At 35.6% G+C, this 24444-nt stretch overlaps 1 protein-coding gene and 1 pseudogene across 8 annotated transcripts in view; both read right to left on the minus strand.

Moving 5' to 3' along the window:
- Positions 1-24444, minus strand: part of CARF (calcium responsive transcription factor) — a 67088-nt gene that overhangs the window by 16375 nt on the left and 26269 nt on the right. For 6 of the 8 annotated variants that reach the window (XM_074191615.1, XM_074191612.1, XM_074191613.1 and 3 more), the window contains 4 exons: positions 8565-8754; positions 4370-4493; positions 2857-3000; positions 1350-1583 (listed from right to left, as the gene is read on the minus strand). In XM_074191615.1, the coding sequence (XP_074047716.1) occupies positions 1350-1583; positions 2857-3000; positions 4370-4493; positions 8565-8616 (554 nt within the window). In that variant the 5' untranslated portion in view covers positions 8617-8754. The remainder of the gene's footprint in view (positions 1-1349; positions 1584-2856; positions 3001-4369; positions 4494-8564; positions 8755-24444) is intronic. The other 2 variants (XM_074191616.1, XM_074191614.1) reach the window with 2 other exon arrangements.
- On the minus strand, positions 14904-23132 carry LOC141491499 (dynactin subunit 6 pseudogene; annotated as a pseudogene).

A 24444-nucleotide genomic window follows, 5' to 3' on the forward strand; every position in this document is an offset into this window, starting at 1 on the left:
GAGAAGCAAATGAAATAATGTATATAAAGTGTATTGTAAACTTTAAAGTACGATATACATGCCAGCCATCACTGTTATTATTAACATGATGAACAAGACTTCTGGTTCTCAAATGACCTAATTTTAAGTAAAAAAGTTTAATTATTTGTTGCATATCAAAGAATTCTGAACAGAAATCTACAGGAAAATTGCTATTAAAAAGAGACCATCCAAATTCATCCATTATAAAGGGACCACCACAAAAGGTGCTTCATTAAATATTATGTGAAATATTTGAACTATATGAGCCAATGGGTGAGTCTTAAGTCTTGAGTGCACAGAGATTTCTCTGTGATTATTTTTATTTTAAGATGATTTATCATATAAACTCTTTTAAGTTTAGACATAGTAAAATTTGCTAGATTTATATATAGAAACATCAGACTTCACAGTATTATGATTTGCTAAGACCCTGCTGGGAAATTATTGATTCAAGAAGTGATGTCTAATAAAATGACAACATCTTGTTTATCTACTTGGTGAAAGGATTCAACAGCTAGGTAGCATACTGATAGATCACTATATTTGGAGTCCTGAAGGCCTGAATTTGAATCCTGCTTTAGAACTTTTTAACCCCAAGCAAATTACTCAACCACTCTTAGTCCAGTTTCCTCATTTGTAAAATTAGGAGAAGAATAGCACCTTGAGTTCACAGGGTTGAGAGGATTTGAGATAGCATAAGTTAAGTACTTTGCAAATCTTACACATTATATCAATGCTAGTGATTATTATTATCAGTGTTATTATAATTACTATTTATTAAATACTCATGTGTTAGGTACAAAGGGTACAAAGACAATAACAGAACAGTTCCTGCCCTCATGGAGCTCACATTCTATTGGAGGGATAGGATATGTACACAGGTAAGTATAATAAAAGGAAAATTTAAGGGAAGAATGCTTTAATGAGGAATGGACACCCGAGGAAGACAAAATGTCTAAGAGGTAGAGATGAGAAGGGAAGGTCTTCCAGGAATGTAAAGGGGAGTAATACTAAATAAAGTTAGAGAGTTAGGTGGAAACCAAATTAATTGTAAATGGCCTTAAATGTGAAACTAAGAAGTTTATAAATTATCCTATAAAATAATGGAGAATCATTAACATTTTTGTTATTTTAAATCCCTTTTGTCTAATGGTCTTAGTAAGATTATCTGGGTACTTGTGTGAAGATGAATGGGAAACCAATGGTAGGAATCTATAATCCAGGGACAAGGTAATGAGGACATGAACTAGAGTGGTAACTAGATGAATGAAGAGAAAGAATAGATATTGAACACTTATTTGTAGATCAATATCTTGTTTCTACTATACCTTAGTTGTTTCCTTACTGCATAGACTTGTTCTATTCCCTGAGATACCAGTTCTCTTATCTTATCTGCTACTTGTGGATGTAGACGTGAGGATAAAGCACAGTTCTCATCCCGAACTGTATGCCCCTCATTCTCAAGTGAAGATACAAGGAGAGGGGAAGGAGAAGGAATGAGGCAAGGTTTCTGGAGTTCATGATATTGATGAGCCTTTCGAGTGGGCAACTGTACATACCATCTAATAAAGAGGAAAAATTTTAAATTAAGGTATAAAACAGAAATAAGAAAAAACTATTTAGAAAAGTCTTATAAGACAAAAAGTCATAGTAACACAATTTTATCACAAATTACAATATATCCTCTGTTCAACTTCTGTCAATTGTTATTTCAATCAAATAAAAACATTTATAAACCTTTATAGACCTTGTGATAGACCTAAAATTGAAGTTAGCGGCACTCAAAAGAAATGTATAAGTAATTTATAATAAGTTCTATATCATTGGAATTTTACCTCACCATAAAAAAACACAATAATCAAACATCACATCCTGAAATGGGATTCACCCCATTTGCCCTCCATTTTTGTCCCCATTAAGTTTCTGCATGGCACCTACCATCTTTTCATCCAAAGAGAGGATGTGATTCAGAGCCTCTTGAGCTATATGGAATACTCTTCACTCATAGGGGCTCACAATACTATCTCCATAGCACTCCCAGCTCCTGATGGCCCAATGAGCAAGAGAATCAACTGGAAATCAATACAGGTCTCTTGAATGGCAATGAAGAAAGTAGCCACTAGGCAAATGATGTTTTTATACTACATGTTTGTAATGGTAACCTGATGAAATGAAAATTACTTACAGAATGACACATCAAAAGAAGGTTCCATTCTGCTCATTTCCCATGTAACTAATTCTTTAAAAAGTTACATGAATGCAGGATATTCCATGGTTACATAACAACAATCAAACCTGGCCTAAACTAACAAAAGTGAGAAGTTGAGAGATAAGACTAACACCATTTTCTTTTTTTAATATCTAAAGCAAAAAGGGTAAGGGCAATGTGTCATGTTAAGCTCTTATCTTATTGCAGCTAGCTTTTATCACATTGCAGCAAATTATTGTCAGGTAAAGTTTCTGTAAAGAAAACAGAATAATTTCTTTAAACTCAATCATCAACAATTTTCTTTTTTTTTCCCTGTTTTTGGTTGTCATCAGTAAAATCAAAGTTGAGATTTTTAATCTGGTTGTAGGAACTATAACTAGTTCATTTTGAATAAAGAGTTGAGATTTGCAAAACTCTTTGCTCAATTCTATTTATGAAGCCATCTATAAATTCCAAGAATGGTATAATGAAAAATCATCTTAATCTTTAGCAAACTACTAATGAGAATATTTCTTTAAAAAAAAAAGACTCGAAAAAACTGATAAACTGTCCTCCTTGGACATTTACTTGCAGAAGGATTCTGGCAATTTAGCTGGTGAACTGAAAATGTCAAAGGAGGCTCATACCTGATAACCCCTCCAGCATCTATCAAATTCTTCTTCAGCATGTTAAAGGCTTTCTCCTGCTCCATTCTGATGATTTTCTTATCAATTTTGGGGTCAGTAGAAACTCGATACTCAGGAAATTTCTGTACCTTTTTAATATAAATCCTATAAAAATGAAAGAATGGTGAGAATTTATTATATAACATTCCCAGGAAATTCTAACTTAAAGTATAATATCCATATGTGTGTAATCACATGTATATAGACATGAACATATGAATCTCAAGAGATTCATAAAAATCAAATTAAACACAAAAGGTTATTTTTCAGTATATATCACTATTCACTACATAAAACTTCACAAAAGCTTAATAATGATCATTTCTGCTGGTACCTTAACCTGCTGGTACCTTAACCTTAACCAAGAATTTGAGCAGTTTTTGTTAATATATTGCAGACTAAGCCTTCTTTTCTACTATTATGACCTCTCATAACATTGTGATTATTTTAATAATTTATTACTTATTTTTATTTCCAATCAAGTCCTATCCAGTCATCCTGCATAACAAGACCAGATCGATATGTTGCTTCATCATATCACCCACTCTTGCTACAATGCTTTTTATTGTCTTTTGATCCAATCTGAATCTTTCAGTTACGTGTTCAAGGTCTTCCATAAACCCAATCCCATTATGACCAAGTCAGCCTTGTTTCTGTTTTTTGACTTCTTCCTCAAATCAATCTTTGTACAATCCCTCATTCCACTTCTGAGTTGTTAATGTTTATTTTACCTAGGACTTCCCTGCCCCCAACACATAAACACACACACACACATACACACACACACAAACACTCTCTCTCATACACATATCGTTGACTCCTCCAAATCCCACCCTTCAAGGTCTATGTAGCATCTATTAAAGTGTTCCCTGATAACTTCAAGTCACACCAAATTCTTTCATGCATATCACAAATATTTAATATGTGTATTTTGCTTCATGAAAGGACTATGGAAATGGATATCATCTTATATTTTCATACTTACTAATACTTAGCACTTTGTTAAGGTTAGCAGATATAGTAAATATTTGTTGATTTGTGGAGAAAAAAATATTTCCTCACCTATAAAATTCTTTCCCCATGTCAGACTTGAAACCAATCCAATGAAAAATATATAAAAGCTTAAATTTTTATGCATGTCAAAAAATTTTTAATTTCCTTTGAGATTTAAATATATTGCCTAAAATTTTTATGAGCTTAAATATGAAAATCCCTATAAAGTGAAATAGTATCTTTAGAATATTTTATGATGAGATCTGATGCCAAAATAAAATATTCCAAAATCCCCAAATTCCAATTACTAATTTGTTCCATATTTGCCTTTCCTTTTTAATGGAGCTTTGAGAAACACTTTTAATTTCTGAATAAAAATAACAAGGTAACATTTAAAAAATTTGTTAATTTCTTTTGAGTCTCAGTCTTATAGTGATGTATGCTCCTTGTCACATGGGGTCCTAGTCTAACTGAAGCTTACCGTGCTGGACAAGTGGCTTTGTAGAGCTGACAGGTGGAGGTGCTTTCCTGCTCACCAGTTTTTTTGGTCTGGAAACCTTTCCTCCTTGGCCCAAACTGACATTCCATCACTATGGCTCTGCTCCCTATGGACAGATACCAACTATTATGTCATTAATTCAAGTATCCAACTGTTCTAGCCACTAAGTTGAAAAATAAATTGTCAATGGTAATGAGGTTTTTTGGTAATTATCATTTTAGGGAAAAAGGATAGTGACAGGTTCCAAACTGAGTGGTTGGGAACACAAACTATATCTTGTTCCTATTTGTCCCCAATTTTTCTTAGGTAAAATGTGACATAAAGCATATCAGATACCTTTACACATAACACACCTTTAAAACTGCCAAATTTTTTTGTTCACAGTATTCATAGTAATACTTTTATCAATGGCTAATTTGCTAAAACAACTGTGAAAACTTCTTATAAAGTCTAAGCTTTTTGGCTGAATATTCTATTTTGTTTAATATCCTATTTTATTTTGAGAGATCTTCTTTTTGGTTATGATAATTACACATAATAAAAATAGCACTTCTAGTTTACCAAGAAACTTAAATTCATTATCTCAACTGATTCTCTCAGCCATTTCTGAAGAAAGGAAATGGAGGCCCAGATAGGATAAGGGCCTTGCCCATAGTCTCAAAGCTAACACCTGTCAGAGGAAGGAATTAATACTAGAATTTTTACTAATATCAAATTCTTAGTTTCCCCTATGAGATGATAGGCTTACATTATATAACTTATAGGGGCCCCCTTCAGTTTTAAAATCATGATTCCTGAATATCCCTCAAGAATATTAAAGTGTGTTTTGGTGTGGAGGTGAGACATAAGAGGTTTCAGTTTTTTAAAATGTTGCCAAAAAGTCCCATTCCAAGTTCAGTAAGAAAACTTCTGGTTCAAACAGGTCATTTTTTAACTTGGGAAGGAGGAGACTTTTTTTTTTTAGGTTTTTGCAAAGCAAATGGGGTTAAGTGGCTTGCCCAAGGCCACACAGCTAGGTAATTATTAAGTGTCTGAGACTGGATTTGAACCCAAGTACTCCTGACTCCAGGGCCGGTGCTTTATCCACTGTGCCACCTAGCCGCCCCTGGAGGAGACTTTTTGAGAGAACAGAGAGGAGATAATAAAAAGTAATTATGAATTATGTAAGAAAAGTTATTAAATTGTTCATACCTTTTGACCCAGAGACCCCATATTACGAGGTTTTTATACCTCAACAAGAGGTTAATGGCAGCAAAAAAGGCTTATATGTACAAAAATATTTATAGAAGTATTATTATTATTTTTTTTTTTAGATTTTTCAAGGCAATGGGGTTAAGTGGCTTGCCCAAGGCCACATGGCTAGGTAATTATTAAGTGTCTGAGGTCAGATTTGAACCCAGGTTCTCTTGACTCCAAGATCGGTGCTCTATTCACTGTGCCACCTAGCCGCTCCAAAAGTATTATTTTTAATTATAGAAAACTGAAAACAAAATATATACTCCATGACTGAGCAATGGCTATATAAATTTTGGCAAGGGAATGCAATGGAATATTACTGAACTTCAAGAACAAATAAGACCAAAGAAACATTAAGACACTAATATAAAGTAATGCAGAAAAATGAAAGCAAAGCCCAAGAAACAATATGCCAATGACTATAACAATGTAAAAAAAAAAACTAAGACAACAGATAATATTGCTACTAAAAAATTCAATTTAAAATATACATCCTTTTAACAATCAGTATGCCATAAAAGTGATTCTTTTAAGTGGTTTTATTTAAATTTCTTCAGGAAATGTAAATGGTGGTGGGGGGAAGATTTATTGGGTTTTGTCTGTCATGTCAAAACCAAATGTATCAATTAAAAATATTCTTTTAAAATAACGTTTTTTAAAGTAACACCATCTCCTGAGAGTGAAATAATTTGAAAAAAAATGCAGCAGAAAAACTTAAGACTTATAAGAATTGTTGAAGGAATCCTAAACACTTTGGGTAACCAACCAAGTGCTTGAAGCAACTTTTCTCCATCTCCCAAGAACTTGGTCCCCTATTAGATATTTTTTTTTTAGGTTTTTGCAAGGCAAATGGGGTTAAGTGGCTTGCCCAAGGCCACACAGATAGGTAATTATTAAGTGTCTGAGGCCAAATTTGAACCCAGGTACTCCTGACTCTAGGGCTGGTGCTCTATCCACTACGTGACCTAGCCCCCCCCCCCCCATTAGATATTAAAAGAACAGCCTATCCCATGCAAAGCCACATTTGGGTAGCATGTGTTTCCAAAACTGAGTGACAGACTCATATAACTCATTCTTCAATGGGTATCAAGTTCTGGTAATAGGTTATAAGTTATATACAATAGTATACTAATACAGAGTTTGAGGATATATTCCCAAACTAGGAAGTTAACTCAGAAATTGGGGTTGTTTTTAAAAATGCTTTAAAATACATTTAAACATGATAAAAGATTACACATGCTTTTCTTTTATTTAATGTTATTTGGGATTATATTAATTTATGACTAAATATAAAATATAATATTTCAATCAATTATACTGATAAGTTAACAAAATAGCAGTCTTCAGGAAGTAATGAACAGCTTGTCAAGAAGGGCCTTTGATAAGAATATAAATTAATTGGGGCAGCTAGGTGGTGCAGTGGATAGAGCACTAGCCCTGAAGTCAGGAGGACCTGAGTTCAAATTTGACCTCAGCCACTTAATAATTACCTAACTATATAATCTTGGGCAAGTCACTTAACCCTATTGCCTTGCAAAAACAAAAAACAAAACTAAAAAGAATATAAATGTATTATATTATATACTTAAATAGAAACTCATTATCCTAGACTAGGATGCGGAAAGGCTAAAAGGAAATACTGAAGCCACCCTGATAAAGAACTCTGGGATTAAATATGTTCTCATGTAAAGAAAATTTAAGCAAGTGAGTTTTATATCTTTTCTCTCTTCCACCATCTCTAACAATCTAAGTGAATCTAATCCTCTCAGTACTGCATCTGAGATTCCTCAAACTGGGTTTGAGACTTCCACAATATAACATTATCCATAACATTACTTACCTCAAGGCTCTCTTAAGCCTTGCTTTGTACTAAAGTGAATCTTTTGGGATAACATCAAACCACACAGAAAACTATGGTGCTGTTATATATGGTTTCAGAGATGTGAACAAGAGAAATCCCAAGGTTCAATAGCATCTTGAAATATTTTATGTAATGTGATGCACCAGAATATTAAAAAACTTTTCCATTATGCTCCCATGAAAAAAATTCAACTATTTTATGATGATCATTTGTCCCCCCAAAGCTCTAATATATCAGCAAGAAAAGTGATATTAATGGGAGAAAGATGATTATTAATAGTCTTAGATAATAATACTCTTTTATGACTTAATTTTTTCCATCAAGGGTCTAATTGGATGCCTTATTGTAACATGGAGGTTAAGTAGCACTAAGTATCTAAATAAAACACCAATGAAACATAGGGTCCAAAAATCCCATCAAGTTGGGAGAACTTCAAAGAGAAGCTGAGGAAAGGATTATAAATCATCAGAAGACCAGCTACAAGAAAGGAATTTTGATCTATATCAGGAAAAGAAATAACTAGTTCTTTAAAAATATTAATTTTTAACTATAATGTCAAGAAAATTATTTTTCTTTTTTGCTTTTCTAACTATAGAGAACAGTATAGATTAGTATTAAAAAACAGGTCACTTCTTAATAAAAAAAATTGATTTATTTACTGATAGTTTTCTTTTTGACTTAATTTTTAGTCACACACACACACACACACACACACACACACACACACACCCCAACATTTAGACAATGAAAGGCAGCTTAGAGTAGTGAACAGCAAAAGTTAGCACTGGAGAGAGGTTCAAGTTCCAACTATGACACGTCTAGGCAGAGTACCCCGTGAAAAGAACTCGACCTCTCAATGCCCCATAAAGCACATTTAAACTTTAAATGACTGAAGTTGCCCATCTGTATTGGTAGTCAGGGTTTGCTCACCATTAAGTCCTTATATTAATGAAATCAATGGACCAGAGAAGGCTAAAAAACTTCCACCTAATTATCATCTGTCAAAGTGAAAATGCACCATCTCAGGAAAACCTAATTGCCTATGGAAAGCAAAGTATTAAAAATACTTTTCAAATTTACCTGCATTGACAAAAGGGATCCCATCATATGGAACATACTGGGATTTCCACATTAAGCGTGTAGCAGGTTTTGCTGGGCTTGGAGATTGGCGTGTTCCCCATATAGTCTTTGTCTGCTGCTTGTGAAGTGTTAGTACACTTTCTAATTCTGTCTCACTCACACAATAACCACGGTATGAATCTCCAATTTTCTGCATGGATTAGAGGTTAAATAAGAACAATATTAAAAAAAGAAAACTTGCTTTTAAAGAAAAACTCAGATATTTTAACTGGCTAATAACCTTTTAGGTTGTGGTATAACCAGAATATTATTTTTTAATAAAGTATTTAGTCCATTGCCTGGTACAAAGTAGACATTTAATAAATATGCATTGTTTAGAGAAGAAAATAGCACTCCATTAAAGATTAAATAAGACAATACAGTGGATATAGCATATGCATATAGTAGCATAGGGAATAGCAAATTTTTAAAAGCTGGAAGTACATACACATAAGTACTTAGCTGCTCATAGACTAATTAAATTGACCTTTTAATTTATTAAAGCAAAGAGAAACAAGTGCACATCATGGTTCCTTGTCTCAGAATAGTATAAAATCATATCACTAACAAGATGCTGAAAAACAACTTATTTCTTTCCTGGGACAATGAATCCCAAGTTTAGCAACAGAACATTTGTCTGTCAAATATAAAAAGTTCTATCAAAAAATTCATGACCACTCTTTTAGAAAGAATAAAGGGTTAGTCTATAGTGAGGTATATGGAGTTGAAAGACTACCTACACACTTTTCTCTCACAGATGACGAGAGTGGGAATGTAGACTAATGTGATTAAAGATTAAAGATCTAGCTTCTCTATTGTCAAAATGATATTTTAATTTTGGGTAATACATTTGATAAATATGTAGGTTCTGGTATATGTCATGCAATGGCCACACTTTTAATCTACAGCAAAAATTTCCCTTTACTAAAAAGAGTGACTGATTCTTATTAAAAAATTAATTTTACTTTTATGTATATAATAAAACAAACATGTTCATAACAGTATAATAGAAAAGATGATCACATATAAAACTGTAAATCTGTTGTGTACAACTTACTATTCCTTTTTTCTTCAGGTTTTTTTTCAAGGCAATGGGGTTAAGTGGCTTGCCCAAGGCCACACAGCTAGGTAATTATTAAGTGTCTGAGGCCGGACTTGAACCCAGGTACTCCTGACTCCAGGGCCGGTGCTCTATCCACTGCGCCACCTAGCCGCCCCTACTATTCCTTTTAATATATAATATAGTTATAATATAGTTTTTCTTCCCTTTCCCCACCCACTCTAGAGATGGCTATCCTTAGACACAAAGAGATATATATGTAAAATTATTTATTCATAAAGCAGGAAAATGAAAATTTAATTGCGTCTGCGTGAATTCAAATACATGTATATTCAACAGCTGAGAGCACTAGATTTTTAATTAGAATTTTATCTGAGTGATAAATTCAGAATTAGGTAACATAATCAAGACTATGTGAGGAGATGAGGAAAAAGTTTTATAAACTGATAGTATAAACAATGTCTAATTCAAATTATAGAAACATCTTACCAGATATACATATTAGCAACAACAAAAAAAATCCTAAAAACTTTTTAAAAGCAACTTTAAAAAAGCAGAAACAAATTTTTTCCTGTCAATTATAAAATAGATATTAAAATTAAGTGAAAGGCTGATGAGTAGTCTATTGTGGTAAAGGCATTAAAGGTAACTTTAATGGCACATGACTAGAATATGGAAACAGCCTTAAAATACAAGCACTGCTTATAAAAGATGAGCTTGCAAATTCAACTGTAGAATAAAATAAACCAAAAGAATATCTCATTATAAGACTTCAGGGTTAGAAATTATTTCAGATTATAAAAAAAAAGGTAGAACCTTGCCCAATTCCTATTTGCTTAGTTTTTAAAACTACAGTGATTCTTAAGTATCAGTATCTTTAGTATATTATTAACACAAAACTCTACTCTTATGACCTATGATGGTTTGGAATTGACTAGGTTCTTTAAAGCTGTGCTGGCAAAGTCCAAAGTTAGACTTTGATTCTAGTTGGACAACTCATAAAAAGAAAGTAAAAGGGCAGCTAGGTGGCGCAGTGGATAGAGCACCAGCCTTGGAGTCAGGAGTGCCTGGGTTCAAATCTGGCCTCAGACATTTAATAATAATTACCTAGCTGTGTGGCCTTGGGCAAGCCACTTAACCCCATTTGCCTTGCAAAAAAACCTAAAAAGAAAAAAAGAAAAAAAAAGTAAAACACCAGGTAGTTTACAGTCTTGCAAAGTCCTCTTCCATTTCTATAAAGATTGTAGTAGAATGGTTGAAAAGGCGGCTAAAGGTGTTAAGAATCACTTCATTTTCAGAATATAACTAAACTTAGTAGTAGGGACTTTAAATAAGAGATTCTTGTACATACTTCTAGAGAAACTGGATTAGATCAATCTTGACATTCTCAACAAAAAATGACCCCCCCCAAAACAAATTGAAGTTGGGGCTAAATGGCAAGATGACTACAGGTTTTTGGAGAAAGGGAAAAAAAGTTTCTTCTTGCCTTTGGTTTTATTCAAAGGAAGTAAAATTTTGAATTATATTTGGTCATTGTATATTACAGTAATTCATGATAAGTATTTGTGGGAAAAGTATACCATTAAGATAAGTGTAGTTTTATGCATCAACACCTATTGCAGAGCATGATAAAGTTTAGAAATCTTAAGTACTTGTTAAGATTCTCTGAATTAAATCAATATATACTAGGGTAGTGAATGACTATGATGCAAAGATTGGCAGAGGAGATGACAGTAAAAAACATATTGAAAAATATTTCAGCACTAAAAGACATCATAATTTAGATTAAACACAATGATTAATCTTGGCTCCAAAGAACCAATATACACACACATTTGCTTTTCTAAGTAACTGAATAGTTTTTTTTTTTTTTTTTGGCAGGGCAATAGGATTAAGTGACTTGCTCAAACAGCTAGGTAATTATTAAGTTTCTGAAGTGAAATTTGAACTCAGGTCCTTCTGACTACAGGGCTAGTGCTCTATTCACTATACCACCTAGCTGCCCCCCCCACATTTGCTTTTCTTAACAATTTTCCTTTGTTACAGAGAATTTGTTTTTTTGTTTGGGGCAGGGACCTGGAAAATGCTGTTAAAAATGCATGTTTTTTTAAACTAAAAGAAAACATAGTGCAAAGGTAAGAGATAGGGGTTGGCTTAGATATTATGCAGGAGCTTCATATATATAGATATATGTATTTATACATACATACACATATATAGATATATATATGTATATGGGCATATACATCTCTCTCTATATATATATACACACACACACACACCCACACGCACACACACACAAACACAAACACCTTACTGAAGCAAAAAAAATTAAATTGATTATAATAGAAAAGGAAAAATTCATTAATAAAGTAGAAGCCATTTCCAAATCAACTATTTATATAGACAGAAGGCTGATGTTTTTAAAGCAATGGTAAAAATCAGTACTAAATAGAAAGAAATTATAAAAATGAAATAGTATGGTACACAATTAACTCAACTCTAACTAGATTACCTGAGAAACTTCTGATACTTTCAAAATGGAAAATGGATAAAAGAATGGACCACATATTAACATTTCCTAAGAAATGTTGCCTATAATAAATCAGTTGCCACAACAGGGGGCTGAATAAATTTAGAAAATGTCTTATCTAGCAAGTACTTGGTAACAGATATGACAGCAAAGGAAAACAAGAATTTAGATTATAAAATCTTTTATAAAAGATTGTAAAACTTTCATTAAATAAAAAATAAAAATTTGTGAAATAAAAAGCAATTCACTGCATTTTAACAAACATTTATTAAGTGCCTTCTTTATTCAAGACATTGTGTCAGCTACTGGGAATATAAAGAAATAACAACAACAAAAGGTCCTACCCTTCAGAAGAAACAACATGTACTCAGAGAAGTCAATATGAAATATATTAAAAATTTATACAAAACAATTTTGAAGGCCAGAGAGCACAATCAGTTAGGAAATCAGCAAAGATCTCATAGAGAGGAAAAGACCTTAGCTGAGCTTTGAAGGGAGGTAAAGATTCCTAGAGTTGGAGGTGGGGAAATAGAATATTCCAGACCTGGTAGATGCCCTGTGCAAAGGGAGAAGATGGATGATTCCACGTGAGGAACAACTGGGATGGAATGTAGGTGTGTAGGAGAATAAAGTGAACTACAAATTTGAGAAGATGAGTTGGAGTCAGATTGTGAAGTGCTTTAAATGCTAAATAGAGTATTTCTTTTGGAGATAACAGATACAGCAAAGCTTCCTGAAGAGACTTATGCTTTAGGAATAACAATAGAGAATGGATAGATAGAAGAGAGACAGGAGAAAGTAAGACCAATTATAAAGCTATTAAAATAGTCTAGGGCAAAAAGGGCTATGCAAATAGAAAGGCCAAGGGTGTGAGAGATGTAGTGGAGGAAGAATATGCAAGATTTGGCAAATTATTGGATGTGAAAAATGAGGGAGAGTCAGTTCAGAATCAGTCACTAATCATTTATTCAGTACTTTGTTTTTTTTAGTTTGTTATTTTTTTTGCAAGGCAATGAGGTTAAGTGACTTGCCCAAGGCCACACAGCTAGGTAGTTATTAAGTGTCTGAGACCAGATTTGAACTCAGTGACTCCTGACTCCAGGGCTGGAGCTCTTATCTACTGCACCACCTAGCTTCCCTATTCAGTACTTTCTATGTGCTAGACAAGTTCTGGAAATAAAAACAGTCCTGCCCTCAAAGAGCTCATAAAAATAAAAACCTATATACAGAAGATACATATAGTGTAGATGGAAGGTAATCTCAAAGGGAAGGTTCTAGGAGCACTGGGGAGTGGGAAGGATTGAGAACTGCTTTCTACAAAGGGTGGGATTTGAACTGTCTTTAAGGAAACAAGGAAAGCTAAGAAGCAGAGATAAAGAAAGAAAGCATTGGGGGGGTACAGTCTAAAGACAAAGTTGGAAGAAAGAATGTTGTGGGCAACACTGTAGAATGATAGAGATGAGTAAACTATGAGCCTGGAAAAGGTAAGAATGGGCCAAGTTGTGATAGCTTTAAATGCCAAATAGAGAACTTTGTAACTGAGCCTGAAGGTATAAAAAGAGGTGAGAGTTAAAAATCAAAGATGAATTGAGATTAAGAAGTGTTATTAGTCCTTTATTTCTGAAGATGACCAATGGCATCATGGGGTGATATCTTGACATGAAGGTGATTAGGATTTAAGTAAGGTGGAGTTGCACAGTCTCTCTTTCACAGTCATCAAAGTCCAGGGGAAAGACAAAAGTTAGAATGACAAGTGATGGATGTAGACTCTGGTGTCTTCAATGTCTGACGAAGCTCTAAGCATTCCACAATGCCTTTTTTCCACCACCATCTTGGTCATTGGAACAAATTGTTCTCATCTACCCCAAATAGACAGTGCACAATGTTGAGACTGCTAAGTTAGTTATTGAATATGACAAGGCGTGATCTCTAAATGATACAAAGTAGGTAAGAAAAAAAAATAAAATTCAAAGCACTCTGTATGCTTAGGGAAAGTACAAACTTCAATTCATTTTCCTAGGTTTTAATTATCAGAGAGGAATTAGGAGGGATGAGTCTGGAGAAAAATCTGAAGTTTTGTTTTTTGACATTTTTGTACTTCAAGAGGGGGATCAAAAAAGGGGAATTCTATTTTGGAGGTCATTCATTCTCTCTCTCCCCACCCCCCCTTTGGTTTTTGCAAGGCAAATGGGGTTAAGTGACTTGCCCAAGATCACACAGCTAGGCCATTATTAAGTGTCTGAGGACGGATTTGAACGCAGGTACTCCTGACTCCAAGGCCAGTGTACTATCCACTGCACCACTTAGCTGCCCCTTGGAGGTCATTCTCATCAACATATTGGTTGGGAATGAGAATCTTTGGCAGTGCCTGAGTCTTCTTAAATCTGTGATAGAGAAAGAAAGGAAAACTAGGCATAGTCCAACACATACTCTAAATTTAGGAAAAGCAGATTTCAAAGGGTTCAGGGTAAAAATAGGAAGAATTGAATGGAATAAAATGTTACAGGGAAAGTCAGCTAAATATGGATAGGAAACTCAAGAATTAAATTCTGAAGACCTAAGTGTAAAACATTCTGCTAAGGAAGAAAATTAGAAATTCCTGAAAGAAACCAATTTAGATGTATTATGAACTAACATTTACATTTTATTTTATTTTATGCTTTTGTTTTTTTTTTCAATTTTATTTTCAGCTCAAATTTTCTTGATCTCACATCTCTACCCCACACTGAAAAAGTAAGAAAACAAAAATGATTACAAACATGATAGTCAAGCAAAACAAATTCTAGCTTTAGCTAGAGTTTTGAAAAATGTCTTAATCTTGACTTTGAGTTAGGCACAGTGGTGGGATTCAGTTAGTTCATACTGGTTTGGCAGAAGAGATAACCTAATATTATGTTGAGTTAGGTGAACTGGTTGTTAAAATGGCACTTTTAATCAGGGTTCTCTCTAAAGTGGGCCCCTGGGCAGTTACCAAATGTGGAAATCAAACTTACATTCCATATGTTTTTATAATGTTCATCTGTGCAACAGCATTTTCTAAGCACTCATAGTAATGTTCATTCTGTTCATAGGTGAAAAAAACTGATGGAACTATGCTTGCCCTATTTATTCATTTCCTATACCTTTGATGAAATACTATATTTTAGGGGCTGCTAGGTGGCGCAGTGGATACAGCACAGACCCTGGAGTCAGGAGTACCTGAGTTCAAATCCAATCCAGCCTCAGACATGTAATAATTACCTAGCTGTGTGGCCTTGAGCAAGCCACTTAACCCCATTGCCTTGTGCAAAAAAAAAAAAATCTAAAAAAAAAGAAATACTACTATATTTTAATTCTTTTGTTTTTGTTACTTCAGTAAAGAAACATATAACATAAAAAGAAAAAATGTCAAACAAGAGGTGACAAGCTGTCATTTGTTTCCTCTTTGTATTGCATCCAAAATTCCCTGAGATATTATGAATGCACTAGTGTCCCCTGAACAGTAAAACCAATAAGAAGCTGGGCCACAATTGTGACAAATGCTGAAACACTGTTATGCTAGCCACATGATGAATGACAGGGCATTCCAACAAAGGGGGCATGAAAATAGGGTAAGGGGCAACCGATGGCAGGAATCCAACTCCCCTAGTAAAACGACAAAGTTCCTGGTTTTCTGCCCTAAAACAAAAAAAAAAAAACAGTTCTAAGTGGTCTTATATAGGGCAAAGGGTATGAGCCTTTTCAACTGAGCATGCCTAATTAGACTCATGCATTTATTGGTGAAGTTGTGAATTGAGCCAATCTTTCTGGAGAACAATTTGGAATTATTCCCAAAGGGCAATAAAAATGTGCATATCCTTTGATCCAGCAATCCCACTACTGGATCTATATTCTGAGGAGATCATGAAAAAGAGTAAAAATCCTACATGTACAAAAACATTCATAGCAGCTCTTTTTTTGTAATGGCAAAGAATTAGAAATTGAAGGGATGCCCATCAATTAAGAAATGGTTGAACAAATTGTGGTATATAAATATGATAGAACACTATTGTTCTATAAGAAATCAAAAGGGATGGGATTTCAGAAAAGCCTGGAAAGATGTACATGAACTGATGCTGAGTGAAATGAGCAGAACCAGAGAATATTATACACAATGACAACAATTTTGAGTCATGATCAATCGTGATGGACTTGTTCACTCCATCAGTGCAATAATCCAAGACAATTTTAAGATCTGTGATGGAAAATGCCATCCATATCCAGAAAAGCAGTGGAGTTTAAAGGAAGCCCAAAGCTTATCTTCAATTTTTTAAAAATTGTCTTATGTTTGGATCTGATTCTTCTCTCACATATTCAATGTGATCTTCTTTAGCATGGTGATAAATACAGAGTCAACATCAGATTTTCTGTCTGGTGAGGGGGAAGAAAAAGCAAGGGGAAGGAGAAAAAATGTAAAACTCAAAACCTTGCAAAAAAAATGATTGTTAAAAACTACTATAGCATATAGTTGGAAAAAAACAAATAAAATATTATTGAAATTAGGCTCATGCATAATAACTTCTTCTCCCAATGGGCTAGCAGAGGTTCATTAATATAACATGGTATATATGAGGGAGGGGGAACAAATCAAGGGGAAATATGGGATGGGCTTACAAGGAAGATTGTAATCCAGAAGGGAACGAATCAAGCCAGGCCTAGAAGGGGGGAGTTGTGCTAATCTAACAGAAGAGAGAAGCTTGTTCTCCCTTCTGTAATTGGTGTACTCTCTTGGGAGGTACTTGCAAAAACCATAATTAACGATTCTTCACTTTCTCTGGGCCCAATTCCATTATTGAAGGCTGGATATTCAGAGTCATTACAAAGGAAAAAGCAGTGGGCAGTGGCAACTCGACCCAAGCAAACTTCTCCACTTTTCTCTGGGGGTCTTTATTTCTAATGCAATGAACCAATAGAAATATAGATTTCAGGGGTTATCTTATCACCCATTTTTGGAAACCAGGGAAGTAGATGAAAAAGAAGAGTTAGAATAGTAAAATGAGTTTTGGTTCTGCATATGTTCCAACATCAGCTATTGTGGTCACATGACTGCTTTCATTCCATAAAGATACATTTGCTTACTCTAAGTATAATATAATCTAGTTTTGTGTATCTCTTTTATTGTTCTTATTTGAGTATTATATGCACGAAATAGTAAACTACCTTTTGGTATATCTTTTTGTATACTTAAAATGATCATTAGGGCAGAGAACTGGTTGCTAATTTATTTGAATCCCACCACTGGTTGGGCAGCATGTTTTATCATAAATCCTCTGGAATTGGGACTGGTCATCATGTCCATCAGAGTTCCATGCCTCAAAGTGATTTGTCTTTATGTTGCTATTATAAATATTATTCTCCTGGTTCTGTTCATTTTGCATCAGTTCATATAAGTCTTTCCAGATTTCTCTGAAATCATACCCTTCATCATTTCTTATAACAAAGAACTATTCCATCAAATTCATATAGCAAGATTTGTTCAGTCATTCCCAAATGAAAGCCTTCCCCTCCTCCCCAGTTTAAAATTCTTTTCAACCACAAAAGAGATGCTATTAATATTTTTGAATAAATGGGCCTTTTTTCCTGTTTCTTTAATCTCTTTGGGGAATAGACCCAGTAGTATTATTACTGGCTCAGAGGGTATGCACAGTTAAAACAGTTTTCTGGGCATAGCTCCAAACTGCTTTCCAGATTGGTTGGACCAGTTCACAGCTTCACCAACAATAGAACTATTTTCCCACAGCTTCCTGGCATTTATCATTTTCCTTTTTTGGTCAATTTTGCCAATCCAATAGATACAATGTAAAGCCTCAGAATTGTTCAAAAATATGTTTCTCTAATTATTAGTTATCTACATTTATTTAGTTATTTATATTACACTATTTGTATGGTGATTAACATTTTGGATTTCTTCTTCTGAAAATGGCCTATTCATATCCTTTGACTATTTATTAATTGAAGAATAATTCTTATAAAATTGCCTCAGTTGTTTATCTTAGAAGTGAGATCTTTATCAAAACAATGCAGACATTTTCCCCCAATCTCTTTTAATTGGTGTTCTTTGTGCAAAATTTTTAATTTTATGTAACCAAAATTGTCTATTTTTACCATCTTTGATTCCCACCTTCCCCACCCCCTCCCATTTATCATTAATTCTTCTTTTCTAGGTCTGACATATAATTTCTTCCTCAAATTCATTTGTGATATCACTCTTAATTTCTAAAATGGGTCTTCATTTGGAAGTTGTCTTGATATATGTTATGAGACATTAATCTAGAGTTTCTGCCAGACTACTTTCTAGATTAATTTATTTTTTATTTTATTTTATTTTTTCTTTCCTTTCTTAGCCCTATCCAGGAGGCTAGATTTGAACTCAGGTACTCCTGACTCCAGGGCCGGTGCTATCCACTGTACCACCTAGCTGGCCCCTCCAACTTTTTTTTTTTGTTTTTACAAGGCAGTGGGGTTAAGTGACTTACCCAAAGTCACACAGCTAGGCAATTATTATTATGTGTCTGAGACCGCATTTGAACTCAGGTCCTCCTGACTCCTGGACTGGTGCTCTATCCACTGCACACCTAGCCACCCCCCCCAAAACTTTCTTAATAGATTTTAATTGAATAGTGAGTTTTTGCTTCAATAAGTGAGATTTGGGGGTTTATCAAATATTAAGCTACTGTACTCACTTACCTCTTATTGTATACCTAATCTATTCTACTGATCAACCTAATTCTTACCAGGTACCAAAATGTTTCAATGATTATGGTTTTGTTAAGTTTCAAATATGATACTGCTAGCTTCTTTCCTTCTACACTTTTTCATTAGTTTCTTGTTGAGATTCTAGATGTTTTGTTCTTCCAGATAAACTTTATTATATTACTCTAGCTCTATAAAGTAATCCTTTGGTAGTTTGATGGGCAAAGTGTTGATTTAGAAGGCACTGTCACTTATACTACACACTAGCAATACACACACACACACACACACACACACACACACACACACACACACACACCTTTATTTATTTATTTATTTGGTTTTTGCAAGGCAATGGGGTTAAGTGGCTTGCCCAAGGCCACACAGCTAGGTAATTATTAAGTGTCTGAGGCCAGATTTGAACTCAGGTACTCCTGACTCCAGAGCCGGTGCTCTATCCACTGGGCCAGTGCTCTATCCACTGTGCCACCTAGCCACCCCACACTAGCAATATTTTTCTAATTATTTGAGTTTTTATTTGTGTAAGAGGTGTTTTATAACTGTGTTCAAATAGTTACTAAGTGTGTTTGATAAGCAGGTTTTCAGGTATTTTATGGTTATCTCTATTTATGCTAAATAGAATTTCTCTGATGACTTTTCATTGGTTTTTGTTGTTAATGTTCAAAAATACTAATAATTTGTATGGATTTATTTTATGTCCTACACCTTTGTGGAAGTTGTTAATTCTTTCAGGTTTTTAGTTGACTCTCTAGGGTTCTCTAAATAAATTATCATATGCAAAAAAATTGACCATTTTTCCCCTCTGTCTATTATCTCAATTTCTTTTTCTTGTTTTCTTGCTATAAACAGAATTTATGGAACTATTTGAATAGTAAGGAGAACAGTAGACATTCTTATTTTACCTGTGAGATTACTGGAAAGATCTTAAACTTAATCTATTACTAATAATGATGGTTCTTAATTTCAGATTGGTTTCATATATATACACATCAAAGAAAATTCTGTTTATTCCTGTGCTTTTAAGTGTCTTTTTAAAAAAATTATTTATTTTCAGGACAGCTAGGTAGATAAAAGCATTGGCCCTGGAGGCAGGAGGACCTGAATTCAAATCCAGCTTCAGGCACTTACTAACTGGCTAGCTGTGTGAACTTGGGCAATCACTTAATCCCATTGCCTTAAATAAACAAAATTTTTAAAAAATATTTTCATTTTACTTCACATTACATTTTCACAATACTTCACATTAAAAGTCTTGTTGTAAAAGTAAACATAATCCCCCTCCCCCCCCCCCACAAAGACAGAGAAACTTCAAGAAAAATAAAGTGAGAAAAAATGAAAAAAATGAATGGCAGTCGGTGTTCAGATACAATCAGTTCTGTCTCTGGGAGGGATCGCATTCTTTATCATTAAGTCCATCAGAGAAGTTGCTTCAATAATTTTTCCCTCACAATTGCTATTTCCCTCCATTCTATTCCTCTCTGCTCCCATTTACTCTATTCTGTCTCTTTCACTTTGTCCCTCCTCAAACGTGTGTTGTATCTGACTACCCTCTCCCACAACCTCCCCTTTTTTCTATCACCCAGTCCCTCCCCCCCTCCCCCTGAAACCTTTCTCCTATCCCTTTTCTCTCCCTATTCCTCTAGGATAAGGTAGATTTCTATACACTATTGAATATGTATGTTGTTTCCTCTCTGAGCCATTTTCCATGAGAATGAAGGCTTACTCCCTGTCACCTTCCCCACCTTCCATTTCATTGCAAAAACTTTTTCTTGACTCTTTTGCATGAAATAGCTTAGCTCTCTCCTTTCCCTTTCTCCCAATACATTCATTTTCACCCATTAACTCCATCTTTGTATCTTCATAATGAGCTCTCTTCTGTGCCTTGTCTGTATATGCTCTCTCTAACTGCTCTAATAAAGAAAATTCATATGAGTCATCAGTGTCTTCTTCTCATGCAGAAATACAAGCAGTTCAACCACAATAAATCCCTCATGCTTTGCTCTTCCCATTCACCCTCTCCTGTGCTTGGGGATCAAACTTTTTGTTCAACTCTGGTTGTTTCAACAAGAAAGTTTGAAAGTCCTCTATTTCACTGAATGAGAATGTTGAGTTTTGCTGGGTAGTTGATTCTCAGTTACATTCCAAGCTCTTTGCCTTCCAAAATATCATAGTCTAAGCCTTATGAACCTTTATTGTAGATGCTGCTAAATCCTATGTAATCCTTAATGTAGCAACATGATATTTGAATTTTTTTTTTTAATTGTTTCTTTCTGAGCTGCTTGTAATGTTTTCTTTTTTACTTGGGAGTTTTGGAATTTGGTTATAATATTCCTGGGAGTTTTTTGGGAGAGAATTTCTTTCAGGAGGTGATCAGTAAATTCCCTCAATTTCTATTTTACTCTCTGCTTCTGGGATCTCAGGGCAATCTTCCTGTAGAATTTCTCTAAAAATGAAGTCAAGGCTCTTTTCCTGGTCATGACTTTCAGGTAGCCCAATAATTTTAAAATTATTTCTTCTGAATCTGTTTTCCAGGTCACTTGTTTTTCCAATGAGATGGTTCACATTTCTTCTAGTTTTTCATTCTTTTGGATTTATTATTTCTGGATTTCTCAGTCATCAGTTTCCCTTAGCTCCATTCTACTTTGAAGGAATTATTTTCTTCAGAGAACTTTCTTATCTCCTTTTCCACCAAGCCAATTCTGCTTTTTAAGGCACTCTTCTCCTCATTGACCTTTTGGCCAGCTTTTTCCATTTAATCTAAACTGGTTTTTAGCATGCTATTTTCTTTTTTTTTTAATTTTATTTAAGGCAATGGGGTTAAATGACTTGCCCAAGGTTATACAACTAGGCAATTATTATTTGTCCAAGGTTGGAATTGAACTCAGGTCCTCCTGACTCCAGGGCCAGTGCTCTTTCTACTGTGCCACCCAGCTGCCCCAACATGTTATTTTCCTTGGTATTTTTTTTATATCTCCTTCACCAAGCTGCTGACTTAGTTTTCATGATTTTCCTGCATTGCTCTCATTTCTCTTACCAATTTTTCCTATACCTCCCTTGATTTTTGAAATCTTTTTTTAGCTCTTCCACAATCTGAGACTAATTCCTGTTTTTCTTGGAGGCTTGGGATACAGAAGCTTTGACTTTGCCATCTTCTGAGTGTGTGTTTTTATCCTTCATGGGACCAAAGTAATTATCTGTGGTCAGATTATTTTTCTTCTGTTGTTTATTCATTCCTCCCAGGTTATGACCTAGTTTTTTTTTTTGTTTTTTTTTTTTCCATTTTCAGTCTGTCTTTATTGTGAATATAGAGCCAGGTACAAGGGAGCAGAGGATGATGGGGCAGAGAGAGAGACACCACTCCCAGAGCAGGCCAAGGGCTCTGAGGGGCAGAGGTGGCCCTGGAGGCCAGAGAGCCACAGCAGCTCATCCTCACAAGGCCTGGGAAAGGCAGGACGGGGGGGGGGGGGGCCGAGGGGAGGGCCAGCTGTGCCTCTAGGTACCTTGCTACAGGATGGCAATGCCGATGTGTATGAGGAAACTCCAGGGGACAGCAACTAGGCAACAAGAGCAGCTGTGAGGTGGGCAAAATCTTCATCAGGAAATCCAGCTGGAGGGTTTGGGGCTGGGGTCTCTCCGTCTGAACCCGGCGAAGGCAGTCGGCCCCATAGATGACGGTGTTCTCGGGGATCACTTCGAAGGTGTTCAGGCTGCAGCAGGCCCCAATGATGCAGCTGCAGGTCAAGATCATGTTTCTCCCTACATGGGCTTTGGATTCGATGACATTGTTGTCACCCATCTTCATGGCTTCAGAGTAACAGCCAACCTCAAACACGTTGTTGGTGCCGATGATCATGGGTTTGGGCTACATCTCCTCCACATCGGGGAGGATGTTTTCAGGATAACCATTGAGGATCAGGGCCTGCTCCTCGATGAGGTTACCCTCCCCAATCACTATTGGCCCAGCTTCTGCAATGATCCGGGCCTTGGGGTGAATCACTGTCCAAGGGCCTATGGTCACATCCCCTCGGATCTCGCTCTCCACGCACACCATGGCTCCAGGCGCGATCTTGACGCTACAAACAGGGCGGGTCAGCGGCGGGGGGCTCGGGGTCCGGCATGAAGGCCCAGGAGCCCCCCACCCCGTGTCTCCCCTCTCCCAGCGCCACTCCTTGCCACGTGGGACTGCCATGACCTAGTTTTAACATACTTCCAAGCTTTTGATGTTTTGAGGACACCTCCCCAGGATTCTTAATTCCTTCAAGGTCTTGTGAGAGGTTCTGACTGCTCTCCTGCCTGTGCTCTGGTCTGTGAATGATCACAAGCACTTCTGCCCTGGAGCCATGAAGAGGGTCCCTACTCTGCTATGGTAGTATGGGGTCCGAGATTGTGCCTTGGATCTGAGTATGGTTAAAACAACAGAGTCCTGCCCCAGGGATAATGGAGAGACCTTGATAGTCTCCTCCTACCCCCTTCCGGTCTGTGGGAGAGCTCTAGAAGCAGATGCTGTGTGGTTCTGTAGGCCTGCTTCTGGTTTCCTGCTGAGGCTGTGCTAAGGGTTGCATCCTGCCTCACTTTGGTGTGGAAGTTTTCCTGCTGACGTTCCATGTTTTCCTTGGCAATCCCTGCACTGAGAGATGTGGAAACTACTCCTGTTACCATGAATTCAGAAGCCCCTAGGGACCCAGGTACTTTGTGGGTTGTTCCTGGAAGGCTGGAACTCGTTTGCTCCAGCATGGCATGGCCTAGGCTGCACTGTGCCCCTTCCAGCACTGATGGGAACAAATCTTGCTCATGTATCTTCCAAGTTGTCTTGGGTCAGAAAATTGTTTCATTTATCTTTCTGTGGATTCCACCACTCTAGAATTTGGTTAGAGTCCTAATTTTAAACCATTTGGAGTGTTTTGGAGGCCAGCTTCTGGGAATTCCTGCTTCCATGGCACCATCTTGGCTCTGCCCCATCTTAGGTGTCTTTTTTTTAAACTCCTGGCTTTGTGGGATTATTTTATTTTATTTTATTTTTAGGTTTTTTCCAAGGCAAATGGGGTTAAGTGGCTTGCCCAAGGCCACACAGCTAGGTAATTAAGTGTTTGAGACTGGATTTGAACCCAGGTACTCCTGACTCCAGGGCCGGTGTTTTATCCACTGTGCCACCTAGCTGCCCCTTAAGTGTCTTTTGACATGAATCAGTGCTGTATCTTGTCAAAACATTTCCTGTATTTACTGACATAATCATATGCTTTTCATTGTTTTAGTTGATATTATGATCGATTATGTTCATAATTTACCTAATTATTAAATTTCCTAGCCCAGTACTGGTAATATAAATACATCTAGGCCATAGTGTATAATTTTTGTAATATGTTGTCTTTGTGTCCTTACTAATGTTTCAATTAAAAATTTTAAAACAATATTCATATGGAATTTTGGTTTGTAGTTTTCTTTCTCATCAAATGCATTAAACTTTTTTAAAAAAGAGTTTTAGATTTTATGCCATTTTGTGTATATGATCAGTACTG

Source organism: Macrotis lagotis, chromosome 6 (assembly GCF_037893015.1).
Source record: "Macrotis lagotis isolate mMagLag1 chromosome 6, bilby.v1.9.chrom.fasta, whole genome shotgun sequence".
Taxonomy (NCBI): domain Eukaryota; kingdom Metazoa; phylum Chordata; class Mammalia; order Peramelemorphia; family Peramelidae; genus Macrotis; species Macrotis lagotis.